The 16,407-nt window shown below is 39.3% G+C and overlaps 1 protein-coding gene across 4 annotated transcripts in view; it reads left to right on the plus strand.

Annotated features, from left to right (window-relative positions):
* Positions 1 to 16,407, plus strand: part of LOC111854400 (protocadherin-19-like) — a 52,413-nt gene that overhangs the window by 21,610 nt on the left and 14,396 nt on the right. For all 4 annotated transcript variants that reach the window (XM_023832316.2, XM_023832317.2, XM_023832313.2 and 1 more), the window contains exons 3-4: positions 6,149 to 6,207; positions 6,641 to 6,813. In XM_023832316.2, the coding sequence (XP_023688084.1) occupies positions 6,149 to 6,207; positions 6,641 to 6,813 (232 nt within the window). The remainder of the gene's footprint in view (positions 1 to 6,148; positions 6,208 to 6,640; positions 6,814 to 16,407) is intronic.

The following is a 16,407-nucleotide window of genomic DNA, read 5'->3' on the forward strand; positions in this document are numbered from 1 at the left end:
TTAGAGCTTGTGCCGTATTCAAAATGGTTCCACACTGTGCTTTCACATTTGCCATTAGTTTGACCAGGTTTAATCTGATCTGAAACACAAGGACATATGTAATTTTTTCAGTTTTTTTAAATGTCAGTTTCTGAAATATTTACCATTCATTTTTAGGGGAGGCACTTCTTATAGGCCAGTATAGGCTGATAGCCTGTATGCAGGCTTGATTTAAACTAAAAAATAGACGTTAAAAATGAGAAACCAGAAATTTTCATTTCTACTCACTAGGGGTTTAAGCAGCAAATATGCTACTTTTTAAATTTAATTTCACTTAGTTTTGTAGTTTGTTGTCTTCATTTCAGTTTAGGTTTTGTCTCTCCTGTTTTTAGTTTATTTTAGATCAACAAAATGCTTTCATTATCATTTTAGTCTCAGTATTTGTTTACAACAATCATCCTGGTTCCTCCAGGCTTCTGGGAAGGCCACTGAAGACCACTGGCATCTTCATGAAAGCAGTTTGAGATGCCTGTTGCTTTGTGTCGCATTATCCTGACGGAAGTAGACATCAGAAGATAGATAAATAGCGGCCATAAAGGGATGTACATGATAAGCAGCAATACTCTGTGGCATTTAAGTGATGCTCAATGGGTATTACAAGAGGCAACAGTTGAAGTCATCAAGCTGGGGAGTATCCCAGGAAAATCTGAAGAGATCAGCAGTTTCTGAAATACTCAAACCATCACCAACACCACAAACAACCATGCCATATGACAAATGTATCAGTGTTCCTAATAAATTGGCCAGTGAGTAGATATATGTATATATACACAATATAGTTGCACTATTACAAATCAAAAGCTGTATTAGCAACTGCATAGCACATACACTCTGTGTTCTATGTAGGATTTCCATGAAATCAGTAGTATTCTGTGAAGAGAAAAGACAGAGAGAACACTATCAAATTTAAGGCTGTGTTTGTCTCAGCAGCTGCTTAAGTGTTATTTCTGATGGCTGTCTGTCGGAGCTTCATGGACAATAGCTAGCAGTCAGACAGCCTCCGGGGATGTGATGTGTGATTGTGGGCACAGAGGCCTCTCGTGAATGGTACACAGGATGGAGAATCTGCTCCTTTGGGAAATGAAAAGATTACCTAGCAAAAAGTACATAGACACATGAGTATACTGTATAATCATGTCTTAATTTCCTCTGTCCCTTCAACAAGTTTATCAGGATCAGTAGTAAAAATTTGTTTGTTTTTGGGTTTTTTTAACAATTATGCTAAGCCCTGTAAATCAGATATGAATTAGTAAGTATTAATCTGAGAGCGTTACCAGCATATGCAGAAAATAAGCCTAGACATGCTGTAAGGGATGTTGGGCTGGCGTTGGATAGATCATTGTGTTTATTAATTTAATAGCTTTCATGATTTCTTAAATAATTTATTTACCCTATTTTAGCAAAAGCTTAACATTTGTAAAAATAAGTTTCCGATTCTAGGAACAGATTGAAACTTTCTCTTAAGTTTACCTGAGGGATGTGGGCTATGGGTGTTGTAATTGCATCAGAGTGTCTGTGATGTTTCACCAGCCAAGACTCAGTGTGAATGCAATTTGTTTAATCAAATCGACACCATGTCAGGATTAGTGAAAGATGATGATGTTCTGCCTGCATCTTATACTTGCTAGACTGGTAGTGATGCAACCGGTAGTGCTGACTTATGCACTTTCTTAAATCGTAGTAAAATAAGTCAATAACAAGCCCAACTCATTCCATCTTCTGGTGAGATTGGCTTATGCAGGATGGCTTTCTCCTCAGACTGAGTGATGGGATTTTGCAAATCTTCATAGAAAAGACCCATAAAAAGATACCACATCCTCATGAAAGCCCCAAGAAAACTGCGTGACAAGAAGAATTGCTTTAAAAATTATGTTGTTGCCACTGCTGGCTGGTTTGACATATCATGTTGTTGAATCTGCAGTAAGAAAATCTTTAAAATGCAGGTACAAGGAGAGGAAAAAAAAAGTTCAGAGTAGTCTGTATGCAAATATGTGACATGTCATGTCGTATCTTTTTTTAAGTACTGCCTAGTGCTTTATTATAGTATGTATTTCATTTCATTTTCATTTTTACATTGACTTAGTGAAGATTATATTTTCTGAATTTGAAAATTCAGCAGCTGTTTATAGGCAGCCTGCTTGTGCTGTTCGGGTTGAATAATCATACACATAAACATTCATTTCAAAATAACAGTTTTAGTTTCGCATTTTTGCTGAAAAGTGCATTTGAAAGCAACTTTTGCTGAGGCAAAATCTTTAGCCTTTTAACTTTAGCTTAGCTATCATTTCTGAGGGAATCAGCAGGCAAGTAATCTGCCGGCATAGATTAAATTTTACGGGTTTGCTCAGGACCTCAGTGTCTGTTTGGGGAATTGTTCTCTGTCTGCTTCAGGTAATACAAAACGGACGCCATGGGATTTGGGATGAGGTACTCAAATTTATTTCCCAAACATCCAGACGATGAGTTCTGAGCCCCCGCCTATAGGAAGTAAGCACTCTTTGGTTTAGACATCGAGGGGATTAGAGAAAATCAAGCCAATTTATGCTTCGCAAAAACCAAGTTTTTATTTTCTCAGCCTGTTTTGATATGCAAAACCGCATCTCATTGCATTATTCAGGGTTTTTCTGGAACCGGATGCAGGAAGCTTTGAGGACCCATCATACACATTATTTATGACCCGAGGATCCAGTATAATCACAGTGTCTTCGCCCAGTTTTTCCATTACTCAGTTATGAAGTTTTAAACTAGGGCATGTGCATATAAAGTTACTCTGATGGGAGATACACTGTCTAACCACAGAACAGTAGCTGAATGAAGCCACCTAATCTTTGTTTATTTGTTGTCTCTTCACATTGTTATTTGCATGTATTTTTATTGGATAGGTTAAACGTACCTTAATATGGCATAGCTGTCAAATTGAACAGTTTTACGAGGACAAGAGACTCAAATCCTATGCATGCTCAGTAAATGCACACGCACATGAGAATCACAAAGAAAACACCTGCATAAGGGCCATGGGGCCAGTCTTCTGTAAGGCAGACAAATCAGGTTGCAGGGTGAGCTGCCTGAAATGATCAGTTTTCCCTCTGAATGTAGTCATGTGCAACAGAGAAGTCCGTCAGTCCCCCCCCCCCCCCCCCGGCTCCTATCGAGCCCTCAGATTACTGTCTCCCCTTCAGCAATCAGCAATTAACTGTCTGCTTCTGTCCAACTACGATCAAATGCACAGAAATCACAGATATTTACTTACATCGGTTACTAAACTTCAGGTTCTTAAATACCTACGAAACACTGGTCACCCTGATCAATATGCCCTAATACCCAGTCTTGAACTGAAAGCACTGTATGGCCAGTACTGAAACAAGCTCCAGTTTCGGATGTACACAGAGGTAGCCGTCAGCAACATTCATGCATTAAGTGTAAGCCGCTACTCATATAGCAAATTCATATCCGACAGTAAATGATAATTTCGACACAGTGATGCACGAGTGAGAAGGAGTATCAGCCAGAGTAATACAGAACATGTGAAGCGATAGGCATCCTGTAATCATTAAGTTTTAATGACAAATGAGATATTGTTGGTGGACCGTTATATAAAATATTGTCATAATACAAAGCAATGCCTATTTCTGAATGTAATGACGCAGAGTAACAGACTACTGCACATTGAAGGAAGTTGAAAAGAAGTGACTCAGTTTTTTGCTCATGTGGAGCACTGTACGAACATAATGTGTTCTGGCAAGTTACGAACATATTCCTACAGTATATTCCTGACAAAACCATGTTTTCTAGCTGGAATATGTTACAAATAATGACAGCGTTGTCTTGGCCCACTCACTTCACTAGAAAGCAGGAATTCAGCAACGCCGTAGTGACAGGGGAGAATACAGCCAGGAAACCGCTTAAGGAAACAGATACGGACTTCCCAGTCTGCCAATTCTCTTCAAATCACCATATCTGCTATTCATTTGTAGGATGTAAGGAAACATATTTACAATGATTTCTAGCATGATGAAAGAGTTATGCCTATAATGTCTGAATAATGCATATTATAGTTTAGTATATATACCCAGGCAAAAACAAAGGATTTGTGGTTTGGAAGCCCAATCACCATGATTGCGGCTTTGAATCCTGCCTCCATTCTGTGTATTGAGTTTACATGTTCTTTCCATCATCTGGGTGTTACAGTTTCATGCAGCATTTCAAAGACATGAGGTTAGGTAAAGTGAAACTCTAGATTGTCCATAGTGTGCATATCCCCAGGGTGTCCTGCCTAGGGTATCCTCCTTAGGGTGTCCTGCCCAGGGTATCCTCCTTAGGGTATCTTGCCCAGGGTATCGTCCTTAGGGTATCCTGCCCAGGGTATGCTCCCCAGGGTATCTTGCCCAGGGTATCCTCCTCAGAGTATCCTCCCCAGGGTATCCTCCTTAGGGTATATTCCCCAGGGTATTGTCCTTAGGGTATCTTGCCCAGGGTATCCCCAAGCCTAGTGCCCTCTGGTTCCTACGCTCATTATCACCCTGAACTGCATAGGCTTTTGGGAAATGAATGGAATACTCACATTTTAAAGGTGATAGCCAATTTTAAAAGCATACATTGTAAATCCTTGCTCCCGGTGTATGCCGGTATCCAACGGAGCCGGAGTCATGTTTCCATTGTGAACAAGAGCAGAACCACTTGACAAAGCGATGTGGCTGAGAGCTTTTGTCAACATTTTCTTCTCAGGACTAACATGGAATGTTTAGTATTCTTTCTATGACCAAAAGGCAATCACCTCATATCTTATATCAGTAAACTGCAAGGATATCCAACCCGCATTGTGGGGGAAAAAAAATGTTTCAAAGACTTCTGATGGACTGAGCTACATGAGTTACAAGATACTGTGTCAAAACCACCATTGTCAATTGAATACAAAAACCATATGATGTCTTGTGAAAATGTCAAAACACATCAAGAAAAAGACGTGAAGGTGATGGTTCGACTTCCGTAACCACAGATGCTTGTCATTGTGTGCTTTGGTTCCAGTTGAATGTAAGGTGAAGATCAAAGAAACTTAAAACCTAAGAGCTCATGCAGAGGGACATACCGGAATGGGATGCAGTTTGGAAATATTTGTAGATTTTAAAGCGCCTTGTGATTTGACATGGCTTGATGCTTCTGTGGACACTGATAGAGCCCTGGATGGTGTCGGCATGATAGGGAAACACGTAAGGCCCTTATGCACATATTCAGGGTATCAGATTACCAAGAAGAAAGTATCACAACTGGAACCCTATGCTGCCAACCTCGGCAAGAAATTTCAGAGATAGACCAAACACGGTAAATAGGGGTTGCTCAGAGTAAGGAATGGTAAACTGACATGGGGACATTTGATGAAAAGACAGACAGACAGAAAGACGGACGCGTTGAGAGGTACATTGTCTGTGTGGCTAAGTATTACAAACACACATGAGTTAAGTCATTTTAAAAGTGGTGTCTTTTTTGGGGCAAGGCTTGGTGGTGCATAGATCTCGGAAACAGCCGCCCACCTGGGATTTTCACATTTTTCAGCATTTAGAGTTTATAGAGAATGATAACATAAACGAAAAAGCATCCAGTCAGCAGCAGTTTTATTGCTGGAAACACCTTGCTAATGAGAGAAGTCAGAGGAGGACTTGTATAAGCGAACAGGAATGCCACAATTGCAAAAATAACAGCTCAGTTGTGCAGAGAGGGATGTTTCAGTGCCTTTCTTGTCAGCCGTCGGAGTGGTTAATGTATTACATAGGGGCACCTAATAGAGTGACTACTGAGTGCAGCTGGCCTAGGGGAAATCCTATTAATTTTTGGTGCTAATACAGCAATTCTAGACATTAATATTGTGGTTGAATTAATATTTTCAGAAACAGTCAAAGAAAAACATAATTAGATATTTTAGCAGAAGTTTTTTGTAATATAAATATTGTAGCTGTTTCAAAAGACTAAATGAGAAAATTTTAATAAAAATATGTTTGGTCTGTCTTGCTCATGAGTAGGATTTGTCTTTGGTATCTTTTCAGTGATTTCTATTTGTGATTATGTGTGCGATTAAGATGAATGATAATTAACATGTCATATTGCTGTTTTACAGACAGAGAATTATTCGATCGACTCCAGCTATGTAAACAGTAGAGCACATCTCATTAAAAGGTGGGTTTCCAATGAAAAATCCTCATTTTACTTTATGTATTTAATTTTATTTAATATTTCCTGCTAAATTTATTGAGTACCAAAGGTATCTCTAAACAACAATACTGCTTAATTATATCTATCTGAATGCCTGTCTGTCTCTTTATCTAGCTATCTAAACATCATCCATGTCATATCTATCTTACGCTTGCTCCCCTCAAACAATGTAATTATGTTGCTTCCAAAACACCATAAAATATTTAAAAATAACCATGACCTGCTGATGCCCTGTTGTAGTACAGTCACTGTCCTTAATAGTTAATTGATCCCCACATACAATGAAATGATCAAATGCAGTCTGCTTATAGGAAAGAAACACCACTGAATATGCATGAGATGGTGGAACACAAGAATTCACCATTATGGTAAATTAGCTTCCCCTGTCACTCTGCAGCACATCGACATTCAAGGACATGGAAGGTAACAGCCTTAAAGACAGCGGTCATGAAGAAAGTGACCAGACTGACAGCGAGCATGATGTGCAGAGAGCTCTCTATCCAGACACTGCCGCCAACGATATGCTCAACGTAACTGTGCCGTCAAGCGGCTGCCAGGTGCTGGCTTTAGGTAAGCTTACCTCTGGTTTTCACATAGGCACTAACGTTAAAATTGTTATTTAGTATTTTCACTATTTTCTTTGCAAATCACCTACAGAGACGCATTAATGTGGTCAGAGGCCCCTGGGCTGCTTCAGGTGTTGCAGACATCAGAGCTATTTCAGGTATCTGAGGCCTGTGTCAGAGGTCCCAGGGCTATTTCAGGTGTCAGGGGCCCCTGACCTATTGTAGGGCTAGGAGGCCCCTGACCTATTGTTGGATTTTGAGGCCCCAGGGCTATTTCAGATGTCCGAGGCCCCAGGGCTATTTCAGGTGTCCGAGGCCCCAGGACTATTTCAGGTGTCCGAGGCCCCAGGGCTATTTCAGGTGTCCGAGGCCCCAGGGCTATTTCAGGTGTCCGAGGCCCCAGGGCTATTTCAGGTGTCAGAGGACCCTGGGCTGTTTCAAGATTATTGAGTTTAGGAGCCGTTTCAACAGCTGCTTAATTAGAGTGCGTTTAAATGGCATCTATTAAGAGAATTTAAGGATGAGAATGGACTCTCATTATTCAGTAGGTTTATTTTGGCAGCAAATTTATGTTTTTAAAGTTTCTTTTAAGATCATCATGATATGTTGACAGAAACCTATTGCAGGCAGTACTTACTTAATGAAATGCCATATAGTTAGTATAATAATGCCCGTCTGGCAGTACTTCCTGAAAAGACCAAGTGTACTTTTCAACAGATCATGAAACTGAATTTCTTCCATTTACCTTTATTGAGAAGAAATCAGTTATAATCATTTTGTTATTTTAAAAATTGCATCCAATAGCATTATTTATGTATACTGTAGGTCATAGTAAATGGTGAATAAATGTGGCAATGCCTCAGTGGATAGCCCTATTCTCATACTTGACTTCCCTACACTCTGACTTGGCGTCTCTGCATGACCCCTAGTGTGTGTGTGTGTGTGTGTGTGTGTGCGCGCGCGCGTGAGCAGGTATACCTTACCTTATAGGGACACAATGTCCCGACAATGTGATGAATACCCATTATTTCCCTTATGGGGACCAGTTTCATAAGGGAAAACTCAGTTTAATAAAAAATCTGTGACTGCAATGAAAAAATTTAAATGCAAAAACTCTTGTACTTTGCTTGATTACTTATGGTTATGGTTAGGGCTGGGTAGGGGTTAAGGTTGTCATATTTTTCCCATAGAAATGAATGAGCGGACCCCATAAAGATATGTTTGCCCGACATGTGTGCACCCCTGTGATTGGCAGGTCTCTCATATGGGGGGGGGGGGCTTCTCCACCTTGTTACCTGTGCAGTACCTCATAGGCTTCATGCTCTTTATTGATGAATATAAATATAATCACAGAGATGCTGTTTTCAGAGTCAATGTTCACAAACAATTTACAGAAATCAAGTTTCTACATATTTATTTTTCTGCAATGCAGATGTTGATTACTGTATTTTTATTTTTAGAGATGCATATTGTCTGTGTCCTCCGAGATGTACAGTCCTGGTGAATTTAAATATTGTAACATATGATTTAGGGTAGGATACATGCCTTCTGTTTACAGAGGGAGTTCCTCAAAGAAACTGCAAAAATGTACAGTGAAGTATTTCACTGCCATGGATCCTGTTTAATATGAGCTATCTCTGTTGAAGGTCCCTTCACTGGTGTCCATTTTAATTAGGGCTGCACAATATATATAAAAATTAAAAATCACATTGCACTTATGAAATTGCAATAAATATTGTTATATTTATTAAACATGATGGAGAAAATTTATCCAAAATAAACTAACAGTCAAACAGAACTTATTGCCTACCAATACAGTCTGTCTTTAGTAGGCTAATCAAGTCAGAAGTTAACATTTTGGTTAAGTCTAATAATTTCAACTAAATTATGAGACCCATAAATCAAGAATTGCCTACTGGCCACTGAAAACATGCCCTTTCCGTTAAGGCTGCATTTCACAGAACATGACTTTCAAGCAGTGTCAGACATATTCATGAAAACTGACAAAAGTTTTTTAATTGATGAAAACAAGATGAAAATAAAATGTAATTATGATGTCAAAAACCATGAATGAAGATTTACTAACACTTTTGTTAACAAATAAAAATGAGTTGAGTGTCAGTTGTAGTTGCCTATGATTGGATAATGTTGATGTAACTGACTTTAAGCACAGAAATCATGCCATTCTGTTTCTGTAATGTAGAATGGATGTGTGTGTATGTATGTATGTATGTATGTATGTATGTATGTATGTATGTACTTTTTTATTCATTTTCAAGTTAATTTGACATATGGTCTAGCAGGCTACCTCATATTATATCTTACAGAATCCTGTCTGGTAATTTATTTATTCAATTTATGAGATTTACATGTGCACACAGAAACAGATGGCAGGCAAAATGCAATCATATTTTCATTATAAACTGAAAGATCTGATTATAATTTAGACTTGCTAACCAATGTGGCATTGATAGAATTAAAAGCCCCTTAATCTAGCTGATAAGGTTCTGCTCAACCCCTGAACATTTTAAACTGCTTAAAATGAATTTGTTTATTCTCTTTTGTATTATTATTATTATTATTATTATTATTATTATTATTACACTTTCCAAAAGAAGATTAATCCTTTTATACAATCAGAATAAAATGTACAAAGTATTAGATGTGACATTTTAAAAGCACATTAGTACTGGAAATTATTGGAATATCATGAATTCCTTCCATATTTGCTTTGTATTTCCATCTGTTCCATTGGTAGTAAAATAATTTTGGTAGGAATGCCTAAGTAGTTAAAAGATCTTTTGATCGCATCTAACATAGAGGTGGTGAATTGTTTAATTATGGGAAAACAGCAAAAAACAAAACCAATAAAGTGATTTTTTTCCCAATGTCTTTTAGTTTTACTGTAGAATTTCTTGAATGCAAAAGCAACATATTTCACAAAAGCTGGATCGCTCACGGAAACCCAATCAGCGCCAGCTGCTCCCCTGCCACATCCAGGCTTTTTAATTGTCAGTCCCAAATTTTTTCCTCTGATGGATTCCCAATGGCGTGCTTCTTCTCAACTGCCCTGAGCTATCTCTCCACACCTCATTAGTGTTCAAAATCACCAGGGCCACACTTCTCCTAATTGATTTCAAAACCCCCTTTTTTCTCCACCTCTTCTCTATTTGATCATCTAAACTATAAATGGCTACTTGAAAACGCATGTGATTTGCCACGCTTCTTTTGTCAAATCAAAGGAACAGTAAATCAGATTCCCTGTTCGTGCTGTAAACATATTCAAGATTAATTCTTAGTTTAATATCTTTTGATCTGCTTAAGGAAATGCTGACAGGTGTCAAAAATCAGGAGAGCAACAGGAAGAGGCTTAGGCTGACAATCTATGTGGTGGCATGGCTGAAGTAAAAAGCCTTGAGAAAATACAAAGGGGAAAAAAATCTGTAAAGGAAACAAATATCTTTCTGACAGGCAAGAGTCTTTTTTTTTTTTATAAGAGATCCTCTAAGGTCTGAGCAGACGCTAGCAGCTCCTGCAGAAATCTCAAAAGTCTCTGGTGTTTTTTCAACATTATTCTTGGTATGAACATCTATTACTGAATAAACCCTGTCTTCCGAGGTCCTGTCCTCTTTACAAAAAAAGGATCTCAGTCTAGTTTGCTTTTTGTCGAGCTGTTTTGTCAGATATTGCTACAGTATAGCCTCTTTCTTGAAAACAACTAAATAGTGCCTGAAGAAACAATACTGTCAAATCACACGATTTTCCAACAACAATGAACTTTAATTAATGAACATTAATTGTACATTTTATGATTTTATCTTCATCCATAATTATAATTTGTAATATGTAATATGTCCCTATCTTTTAAACCATTGATATTTTATTTTTAATTCCTATAACTCAGAATGCCTGTAACTATTGTCAAACATCTAATGTTCATGTGCATGTAATTATCAACCTTTATCCTAAATACCTTGTTTAATTTCACTTCACTATTTAAAGTCTGCATTCCATTGTTACATATTATTATGTGTATTCATTTTAGCACATAAAAAACACTTGTGCTATAGTGTAACTGCTTACAGTATATTTATTTGACTGACACTTAAAAATTGTATTTTCTTTTGCTTAATATGTTTCTGCCTTGTGTAAACCACCATTTTCTGAAACCTCTCCAAATCGGATAAAACACGTGTCTTATTTTGTATTCCTTTAACAACAAAACATGTTTCTGAAGAACATCTTATGGGGGATAAAAATAGACCCCAAAAATGCAATAATGATTGAGTATACCAGCATATCATACTGTTTGAATAATCCAAATTAAAAATGAGCTCATCGCACTGTCTGGAGAACGTGTATAATAGTCACGTCAAACACAGATGGAATTAGATCAGGCCCATTCAGAGCCCAATAAGGAGCTCACAATGTAGGACTTTGTGGAAAACAAATTAAAGACTGGAGAAAGAAAAGAAGAAATCCCCTAAGTTCTTTTACTCTAGGAAGCTCGGTTATGTGTGTGTGTGTGTGTGTGTGTGTGTGTGTGACAGAGAATGATTTCTATAATAATGTATTCATATAATGAGGAGATATGGAAGGATACAAGTCATTCTATAGTCTTATACACCTCTTCTGCAATCTGCTGTCTATAAAGCTGTCGAGGACCCAATTTCCTCTGTAGCCTGATCAAAGTTTGAGATTTTGTGACAGCGGGGCCAGCTTTCTCATGCCCCTGCTGGCCTATTCTGCCAGCCCACCACCCAAGCGCCATCTGTCACCACTTTACTCCCTGGGTACTGCCCGTTTCAGTCTGGGCACCATATGCCAGTGAGCAAACACCTTGTGATAATGGAAGCTATTGGAACTGCAGAATGACATGAAAACACCATCTATACTTTAATCAGGATGGTGATTGTCCAGATCCACCCAGTAGACAGCCTTGGCTGCAGTCCAGCGTGATCTGATTTGTGACACTATATTACAGCAGCCGCCCATCTCCCACAATGCACTGCTGAGATACAATACAGTGCTTCTTAATCAGCCGTGGAAATGCCAAATCGCAGGCCACTTTAATTCAAGTTCTGGGTGCTGCCTTGTGCCTTGTCTGTGCAGTGATGTTAGTGCTATACTGCTTGCTTGATCCAGCCTGCACAAGTAAACGTCGTCCTCCATGGAGAAAGACACACATGGCCAGTTCCTGCCGGAACAACTCTCCTCACGTTGCTCTCAGTATAACTGACATAATCGAGATCCCTCCAGACCCTCCAGTCCTACAGCAGGCTAAAGCAACATGCCATTAACTCTCAGGGCTTCCTGTACTTAATAGCACAAACAGCACCACTTAGATTCAGTCATTTCCCACAATAATTTTCTTATTTAAAAATCGGATGGGATTCAGGAAAATCTGTTTTTCTAAAGGAGCTTTGAATTCCTGGTTGCTCTTGTTCTTCTGTGACAGAAATATACCCTATTGACAGCTGCTCTGTTATTTCAGGCACTCTTACACTTACTTTATCTGTTCTTTGCATTGCTGGCCACTCAGTGACCATGAAATCAGCCAGATACTATTTATTACTCCTGCAGCTCCTTCTGTTTCTTATCACTTAGTAAAAGGAGCTACAGGGTGCAATTGAAGCCATCCTTGGATTTTACTTCATGATGAGTTTTAATACCAGTTGCTAATAAGACGATGTTCATGCTCATTGGCTACTGAATAACTGTCAGTTTATGCTGTTGGAGCTCTGGAAAAAGGAGATTGATGTGCAGGTCAGCCAATGGCGTGTTTCTGCCTAAAAAGGGAGCACATGATAGCTTTTTTTTGGTTAGTCTCAACGGAGGCCTACCCTTCTGCTGTCTGTATTGCATTGTACTGCTGACTATGTAATAAAGAAGTCTGACCGAAGGCTAAAGTGAATGAATGTTTTCTCAGAAACTTCATAATACTCACTGACACTCTGTTAAAACAGAAAGACAAATACATACATACAAAAAAAAAAAAATCAGTTTTCTTCTGAAAAGAGAGTCCACACATGTCCATGTAGATCCCACAGATATGTAGCTGTGCAGCACCAATGACTCCACCACTGCATCCAGTGACTCCACCACTGCATCAACGTCCATATTCGTCTTTCTGACTCAAAGAACCAAGAGCACACATGCTCTGCCAAACCAAATTCATTCTCCTCATCGACCGAATTCTGCATCTCATCGCACAGTTGTTCTGGCTTATTTTAAGGGTATTACTATCAATTAACATGTGACATTTTAAAATGTGTCCGTCAGTACTAAGTATTATCTTTGTGCCGTGATTAACTTGGCAACAAAGGATTACCCCTGGCAAATGACATTTCCATGTCCTGCCAAACTCATGAATATTCCATGCAAATTATTTCTTTAAAAAATATTCATTCTAAGGAGAGATTTTTGTTATACATGTACACAAAGAAGCAGCAATACTATAAACCACACAATGCATGTTGTTTCTCATTTTTCTAAATGCAAAATACAGGCAGGTTAAGGAAGCCACATGTGGTCTCTTTCCGTGTCGTATCACATCTACGTTTGACTCCATGTAGAGAGATGACCCGATTCAAACTGAATCCGTCTTCATCCTTTTGGAAGGTTCTTTCAGCATGATATTTAAGGGTTAATGCACGACAAGCCATGCATTATATGTTTTTAAGAGCATAGATGAGGAGGCGGGTAATGTAATGTCTATATGATATGAAAAATGAAATCCCACTTCAGTCTACAACTGTGAAACATTTTTCTGATATACAACCTAAACCATTGCCTTTATTTTGAAAATACTCTATTGTGCATTGCGAAGACCATTAACCAGCCACTAGTTTGAAATTGCCTACTGGCAAGGCCAAAGGCCAGTCTTTGTGCGTGTGTGTGTGTGTGTGTGTGTGTGTATATTTAGCTTTACATACCTCCTGGTATTCAGCTGCATTATGGGTAAAATCTGACTTATTTAGTATTTTACTGATAGTTAAAGCTGGACTTGCATACCTTCTTGCCTCAGCAGTTTATACGGACTGTGAAGTATCACTGGAATTTAATCACTAACCACAGGTCTTGGTCCTCAGCCTGAAACACTGTTTTTGTATAAATGATTTGTAGCAACTTCTTTCCTTTTATAGTTTCCATTAAGAAATGATAGTTAGAATTAAAGATTATAATTGCATATTAACTTGTTACTGTGATTTGCCTGGCCGATCCTACGTGTGCAGTTACAGGATTCTCCCATCAAGCACTTAAGTTAAAAGTGCGTAACTTTCTAAGCACTTTTTTAAGTTCACCGTTTTCTCCCCTCATCAGTGTGGACACATCCTCTGCACTTAACCTGAAAAAGGAGGTGCGACTGAGCAAGAAGTATAATTAATTCATCTAACAAAAAAGGGGGTTATGACCCATGTCACGTTTAAGAACAAATTTATATACTTCGGCTTTTGTCCCACTTCATTCAGAACAACTATGTAAAGAAGCAAATATACCTAAGTAATAGATATAGTGTAAATGTTAGTGTCATTAGTGAGCACGGTGTGAAAGTTTATAATGAATGGCTGATAAAAAAATAATGCACTCAACTGCATTGTCGAAACATGCTTATAAGGTACAGCATTGTCTGCAATGTGTTATTCCACTGACTACAAACCCACACATCTATCCCATTAAGCATAGAATGGTTACCAGTTAGGCGAGTGTCCTGGTCGGGTAGTTTATTGGGGGCCCCTGACCTAATGTGTGTATGAAGTCTATGTATGTGTACGAAAATATGGGACAAACAGAAATTCAAGTCAAACATGCGTTACATTCAGCGTCAAGACGAGGTCTGTCTCACTCTCGCTGGAGTGCGGGTACGTACACTGCGGCTTTGCACGGCCAGGACACACTGCTTCCCTTCAACCTCTTTTTACAATTTTATGGATGAACTGTTTTGTAATTGATCATTTACTTTGTATATACTTATACATATATTTATATATTTATATGGTGCTATGTTATATAATTCTTATATAATTATATGAATTTTTCACATCTGGATTGTAACATTTATTTGTAAATGTATGATACTGGGTGAGAGTTTTGTTTTGTTACATGTTCGGGTTCCTGAAAACTGCAATATCGCGTTTGGCCATGTAGAGGCGTGTAACTTAATATAGCCCCCCCCAGAGCAGATAGTGAAAAATGCAATTAAGTGCACTTAAGTCAGTGGCAGAATGTGCTTAAGGGCCATTTACTGTACATGCGAAATGCCCCTATTTTGCTGTTTATAAGCCCAAAGTGTGTATCTAGCTTAAGTGCACTTCAACCCCACACTTAAGCCGATGGGAGAAAATGCTTAAGGCAAAAACTTAAGTCCGTGGGAAAACTGACCCCACTGTGATTTATTTAAACAATTTATGAGTTACACTACAAATTCACAACCATTGTTCTTGTTTGCTGTCTAGGGGCCCAATTATAATAACCTAAAGCACACGGTCTGAAGTACACAGCACAAGTTCTTTTATCACGTGGCTAACCCACTTTTGCTAGTTTAATGGTGGAAAAATAGTTACAGCACCAGGTGCATGGTATAGAAGGGTTGTACTAAGTTTCATAATTAGTCATGGGGGTGTTTGGGGCGTAACATGCTAAAAACCAATCAGAGTGTCATCTCCCATTCCCTTTAAGAGCAGGTGCGCTTGCACCTTGGTGGATTGCTATTATAATGGCGGATTTGCAAAGGGGAAAAGATCACTTCTCGGCAGATCTGTTCATGTGCAAAGTGAAAGTGCACAAGCAGAAGATCTCCGGCAAAAGCAGGATTCCACCAAAGTACAGTCTGCATTCCTGCAGCTATAGAATGCAAATGTGGGAGCAGGCAGGAAGCGACTCTGGGAGCCGGAAAAAGGATTAAAATGGTTTTTTTTTTTGTAACAAAATTTTATTCAGTTCAGTCCACTTTTTTTTTTGCATAGCACATTTTCACAACATTGCATTGTCTCAAAGTGCTTTACATTATCCTGCCCAAAGCCCCCAGAGAGCAAGCCAGAGGTGACAGTAGCAAGAAAAAACTCCTTAGAAGGAAGAAACCTTGGGAGGAACCAGACTCAGAGGGAGCCCATCGTGCAGAGGGCAGAGGAAGCCCTAACCCTAACCAGACCCAAAGGGGGAGCCCGTCCTCCAGGGGGCAGCAGAGGAAGCCCTAACCCTAACCAGACCCAAAGGGGGAGCCCGTCCTCCAGGGGGCAGCAGAGGAAGCCCTAACCCTAACCAGACCCAAAGGGGGAGCCCGTCCTCCAGGGGGCAGCAGAGGAAGCCCTAACCCTAACCAGACCCAAAGGGGGAGCCCGTCCTCCAGGGGGCAGCAGAGGAAGCCCTAACCCTAACCAGACCCAAAGGGGGAGCCCGTCCTCCAGGGGGCAGCAGAGGAAGCCCTAACCCTAACCAGACCCAAAGGGGGAGCCCGTCCTCCAGGGGGCAGCAGAGGAAGCCCTAACCCTAACCAGACCCAAAGGGGGAGCCCATCCTCTAGGGGGAAGAAAATGGACAAAATGGCAATACACTAATTTACGCAGTCCAAATTTTAAGATTTGAGTCTAATCCATAG

Source organism: Paramormyrops kingsleyae, chromosome 18, assembly GCF_048594095.1.
Source record: "Paramormyrops kingsleyae isolate MSU_618 chromosome 18, PKINGS_0.4, whole genome shotgun sequence".
NCBI classification, from domain to species: domain Eukaryota; kingdom Metazoa; phylum Chordata; class Actinopteri; order Osteoglossiformes; family Mormyridae; genus Paramormyrops; species Paramormyrops kingsleyae.